A 6,161-nucleotide genomic window follows, 5' to 3' on the forward strand; every position below is an offset into this window, starting at 1 on the left:
TGCAGTCATCATTCATTGGTATGGAAGATGAAAGGCTGTAGTAAAGAAGGAACATCAAACCAGACAAGGGCGTCTGAGAGAATCTACGTTCAATTATCAATTTTCTACAAGAGATCGAGGTCCGACTAACATGAACAGGATGCTCAATAGGGTAGGGCAGGGATGCCAGATTCTAGTCTGGACCTTCGACATGGATATGCCCTGAAGCCTAAATTTCCAAATCCCAAATATATGCAGTCCCTAATGGTAATAGTCACCCTCACTGAAGTTGCATTTGAAAATTCTATTATTTCTTCCATTCTAGAAACCTTTTTTTTTTCTTTCCTGATAAGTACTTCCATTCAAGAGACATATATATTACAAGCCCAAAGAAAACACCCATTTGGTTTTGCTAAACCCAGAACATCTATGGTGCAACATTCCAACACTAAGTTGGTTGGTGTGAATTTTCTAGCTACTGGCATCAAAGACTAGAGGTATCATGTATTTTCTATTGATTGTTAATTATTCCTAAAGACAACCTTCGATTCCAAACAAGGAAAAAAAACATAAACTGAAGCACATAGATTTAAAGAACACTTCTTTATTTACTACAGTTGGTTTTGGACATAAAGAATACAAGAATAAAATCCTCTTGATTGTTCTTCAATTCTACCTACAAGTTCCAATCCAGATTTTTCTCCCTTTTCAATCATGTTTCTTCTCCTTTAAAAAAAAAATGAATAAATAAATAAAATAATAATAATAATAATAATAATAAAAACTACAGCAAAAACAGAAAATTTTGTTACTCTTTTTCTTTAGATTTCAGCAAGAACATAATCTTTCCCTTCTCTTTTAATGGCATAATTCTTCTCTATTTGAGAGCAGTATCTGTTGGAGAGATATGTATGACAAGAAACTATCACATAGAGAGAGAATGACATATGCATAGGAGAGAAGCAAAAATGAAAAGATAGAAAACAATGGAGACAGAATCAATCCACTAGTCTGTATATACCGTAATCTATAAAAGGCCCACCTTACCCTCTGTAGTTTTCTAGGACTGGATTGTGCAAGTAGTGCTACTCCCATGAAATGGTTAAACCGGTTGCTTCCATAAGAAAGCACGGAAAAATCACAGAAAGGGCCCACACTTCCTCTTGTTTATGAGATAGGAGAATGAATCACACAACTAACATGACCTTTATCAATAAGGGCATTTTGCTTTAAAGAAGTCAGCCTCCACTATTGATTTAAAACCAAAATATAAATCATATTGAACAAGGGAATTTGTATTTGACGTTAAATGCTCCAAAGTTGCATAAATGGCATTACAATGAGGATGGGTTCTATCTTCTACAGAGAACACATGAACGTTGCTTTCCAACTCAATCCAACTACACCCAGGAGCCTTTTTTATGCCTAAGCTCCTTAATCTCTTCCTCACATTCATCTTCTCTCCCCATTTGCCCAATATTGAATGCATGTTAGACAGAATAACATGAGCAGATACTGCCTTAGGATCCAAATTGAAGATCTTCTCAGCCACTCTCCCAATCAACTCCATTTTTGTCCAGAACCAACAGGCACTAAGTAAAGCTCCCCAGACAACCCCATCTGCTTCAATAGGCATTGCTTTTATGAACTCCTCAGCTTCTTGTAGATAGCCTGAACGGCCAAGAAGATCCACCACACATGCATAGTGTTCCAAAGTTGGTGTTACTCCATAACTTTTTTGCATTAAATGGAAAAATTTCATCCCTTCATCGACTAGACCAGCACGACCACAAGCAGACAGAATCCCCACAAAGGTAGCTCCATTGGGAACAACTCCTTGCTTTAACATTTCCTCAAAGAGTAAAATTGCTTTGGAGCCAAGCCCATGATGTGCATATCCATTGATAAGAGCAGACCACGCTGCCACATTGGGGGAAGAGATGCTACTAAATGATTTTTGTGCATTGGAGATGCTCCCACATTTGGAGTACATATCTACAAGAGATGTTCCAACATAAGCATTTGATTCAAATGGCGTTTTGATCACATGGGCGTGAAGTAATTCTCCTAGCTGAAGAGATCCAAGGCATGTACAGGCATGAAAAAGAGCAGAAAAAGTTGATCTAGTATGGTCTATTGATAATCTGTGCATAGTCATGTATAGTTTGAAAGCCTCTTCATGTCGATGATTTTGAATGTAACCTGACATCATTGAATTCCATGTCACTGGGTTTCTTTCCCCTTTTGTTTCTTCAAACAGCTTCAAAGCTTTATCAATTTCTCCATTCCTGGAATACACAGAAATCATGGTATTAAAAGAAATTATAGTTCTTTCCGCCATTCTATTAAACAGTTTCTCAGATTTCTCGACTTGGCCACTCATTGCATAACCTTTAATCATCATATTATATGATACTGGATTCTTTTCAACTAGCCTACCAAAAATAAACTCAGCATCTACAATCCTACCCATAAATATGAGCCCTCCAATAAGTGAATTTGAAGCATTTAAACCTGGGTTTCCCATCCAATCATAAACTCTCTTGGCCTCATCAATAGCTTCACAATCACAATAGAATTCAATTAATGCACTAACAATCAAGTGATCAAATTCAAACCCATATTTTATCAAAAGCCCATGAGCAATCATCCCTTCTCTTAGGCTTCCTAGTCTTCCACAAGCCCTTATAACACAATCCAAAGTAAACTCATTAGGCTTCACCTCACCACTTCCCCTCATCCTCCTAAACAACTCTAAAGCCCATTCACACCCATCCTCCCTCCTTGCATACCCAGAAATCAACGTAGTCCACACCACAACATCCCTGGATGGCATCTTATTAAACACATCCAAAGCCTCACTCATCAAGTTACATTGCACATACCCCACAAGCATCAAACTCCACAACAACTCATTTTTACCGTGCAACTCATCAAACACCCGCTTTGCTCCTTCAATATCAATACAACTTGCGTAAAGGTACAACAATGCACTACCCACAAGCTCAAATCTCTCAAACCCAGATTTCAAAACTAGACAATGTAGCTCTTCTCCCTCACAAACTGACCGGGACCGCGCACATATACTTAAAGTAGTCGAAAAAGTGGTCTCATTGAGCTTTATATTACTACTGTGCATAATTGAAGTTAGTTTCAGAGCTTCATAGTATTGCCACCATTTGGAGTAACCTGATATCATGGTGTTCCATGAGACAACAGTTCGTCTAGGCATTTCGTCGAACAGGTTCCGAGCAAAGTCGAGCTGGCCATTTTTGGAGTACTTAGTTATAGAAATGTTGGTAGAAACTATGTAGTTGTGAGGGGCTTGTGGAGATTGACAAAGGGTTGTGAAGAACTTGAAACTCTTCCTCGAGACACTCCGCTTCCAGGTTCCTAGAAATGAATGCTTCAGCAACATTAAGTGTGCTTATCACCTTGTTGGCGTATGCATCAGCGAAAGAAACAGATTGCTCAAACGCACAATTTTTCCTGTTTGAAAGAAGTCCAAGAAAATCATTTACTAAAACGTGCTATTTTCATTCTTCACTTCTCTAATAGGAAGCACGGACATGAAAAATATTAGTTATAGCATTATGAGTTAGCAATGTGGGCAAGTCCCAATTTTGTTTTGTTCAATTTGTGTAACATTTTTATTATATTATGTATCTTTATCTCCATAATTTTTGTCTCTTTTTTTTTTTTTTTTTAAACTCTGTCACTCACCCTCAGCCCCAAACAAACTATTACCCAATAGGCCAATAAGTATAACTATATTCACATCTCAATGTCTCAATCACTCAGCAGTTGCAAAAACAAATAACAGTCTCGGATTCACAAACATTATAAACGTATGGAGTGGAGAGAGAAAACTCATATCAAAATCAATGTAAGGTTACGAAGATGAAGGAGAGAGAAAAAAAAAATACTTGAAATAGGCAGATTGGGATTCGGGATGGAGGTTGGAGGCTGCAGCAGCCGGTATATGAAGTGGGGCAGGCGGATCAAGCGACCGGCGGCGACTGGAGGCGTGCTTGATGCGTGGGTCAGTGGCGGCGGTGTGAGTCTTGCATGGATGACCGGCGGAGTGGCTGACGGCTGTGGCAGCGCAGCAAGCCTGCGAGTCTCTCTTCTCTAGTCCATCTCCAGTCTCTGTCTCTCGGTCTCTCTCGACTTTCTCTTTTTTTTTTTTTCTGAATTTGGTTTGTAACGTTAATGGTTAATGGGTTTTAATTTTTTTTGGGTTGGGCTGGGCTGGGCTGTGGGTTAATATCTTAGGAGAGGGGGACCCAACTATAAAAAACCCAAAGTATATCTAATAAATTTTTTTTTTGGTCTTGGGGCAGGAGAGCCGGGCCCCTTGGGCTCCTCATGGGTCCGTCCAGAGAGAGAAGGGCAAAGAGAAAACACAGATCTTTATAGATAGATAGATACATAGACTATGCGTACGTAGACTCATATATTTTTATTTAATTGATATTACATATAAATATAATGAATTATTATTAATTTGACAAAAATGTATAATTAGTTATTTATTTATGCATTAAGTAGTTGTTGTTTTACTAATTTTTAAACAATTAATAATGTTTTTAAACTATTATACGATATAGTTGTATTGTATACTAAATTGTGTTTGGAATATTATTGTATATAATATGAAAATTGAATATACAGGAAAAAAATTATATATATATAATCATTTTATATTTTATACCCTTATCAACAAATTCTTAGCTCCAACATTGTTGACTTATCTAGAAAAAAAAACCTTGGAACCACCACTAGTTACACTGTGCATTTTTTTTTTATAGTAGAAATTTGTTATTTTTCCTTGGTTCTAGGTTCCAATGTGAATATCTTTTTTATAATTTGAAATACGTGTTATTCAATATATATTTTTCATATTTCCTTTTTTTTGGAGCAATGATTTTTTTAGAGCGTTTTAACCTATGATATTCACTCCTGATGATAGCTCTTTATTATCAGATCAAGACACCAATCAATTTTTGGTATAGACAAAGATTGAACTATAAATCTCTTAGTCGTTTTGTATTTTCTGGTTGGTGAGAAAGTACAAAAAAATGAGAACTTTTGTTTATTTTAGGTGGGTAAAAGTTTTTTGGTAGGTGAGAAAGTAATAGTTTTTTTAATAATTATTTGTGGATTTGAGTTGTAATTATTTGGTTGGTGAGATAGTGCAAAAAATTGGTTTTATTTTTTATGGGTATTGAGTTATTTGGTTGCTGAGAATGTGTAGGAATTTGAAATAAAATTATGATAAATTATCTTGTGGTTTTTTTATTAAAAATTAATTTAATAAAATGGAGAGAGAGAGAGAGAGAGAGAGAGAGAGAGAGAGAGAGAGAGAGAGCAACGGTTGTGATAAATGTTGTGACTACAAGCCGAGTTGTCAGGGAGAGTAAAGATGCTGCAATTGCAAAGTCGAGGAGAAGTTATGGCCACAATAACTCTCTTAGTACCGTGTTTTAGGAAAAATGCAATTAGACATTATTTTTATATACATGTTAAATGAGTTAAGAATTTGAGTAATTAGTAGTTTTATTTTATTTTATTTTTTGAACGGGCTTTTTGGTGAATATAGTTTTTATTTGTTGTTAATTTGCCTAATCTTCTTGTTTTTTGCGGTAGCTATTTTTACTACTATTAGGGATATTTTTTAGAGTTGTGCTAGGCACACAACTAATTATCACAATATTTCACAACAATCAGTCCCTCATAGATCGAAATAAAATATTAAAATATTAAACTAGAACTCACTATAGTTAAAAATCATAATGTTGTAAAAATATTGTGAAATTTTGTTGTGTCCATAGAATTTCTCTAATGTTTATTATTGTTATTTGGTTTTTTATTTTTGAGAAGTGCTATGTCTCTATAACACTTTCACAACAAATCATAGGTGATAAGTTGTTATTGGTGCTAATTTGAACATACCACTGAAATTACTTTTTTGTCCACAATAACAACCTATAACAACCTGCCATTTAGAATTTTGTTAAAATATTATAGACTTAGCAATTCTCTTTATTATCTACTAGCCTCTCAGAGACTTTTTTATTTTTTGGGTAAAGTTTAATTTAGAGCATTTATTATAATTTGAGATTACATTTTTCAATCACAAAAAAAAAAAAAAAAAACCTAGGGGTGTGATGAGTATTATG

General features: G+C 35.3%; 1 protein-coding gene across 1 annotated transcript; it reads right to left on the reverse strand.

The window, feature by feature from the left end:
• Positions 1 to 861: 861 nt before the first annotated feature.
• Positions 862 to 4,162, reverse strand: LOC142626923 (pentatricopeptide repeat-containing protein At2g13600-like). The gene is made up of 2 exons (XM_075800649.1): positions 3,906 to 4,162; positions 862 to 3,468 (listed from the first exon to the last, which is right to left on the reverse strand). The coding sequence occupies exon 2, from the start codon at positions 3,395 to 3,397 to the stop codon at positions 1,190 to 1,192; it is 2,208 nt and encodes a 735-aa protein (XP_075656764.1). The 5' UTR covers positions 3,398 to 3,468; positions 3,906 to 4,162; the 3' UTR covers positions 862 to 1,189.
• Between the last annotated feature and the right edge of the window lie 1,999 nt (positions 4,163 to 6,161).

Source organism: Castanea sativa, chromosome 3 (assembly GCF_040712315.1).
Source record: "Castanea sativa cultivar Marrone di Chiusa Pesio chromosome 3, ASM4071231v1".
NCBI lineage: Eukaryota > Viridiplantae > Streptophyta > Magnoliopsida > Fagales > Fagaceae > Castanea > Castanea sativa.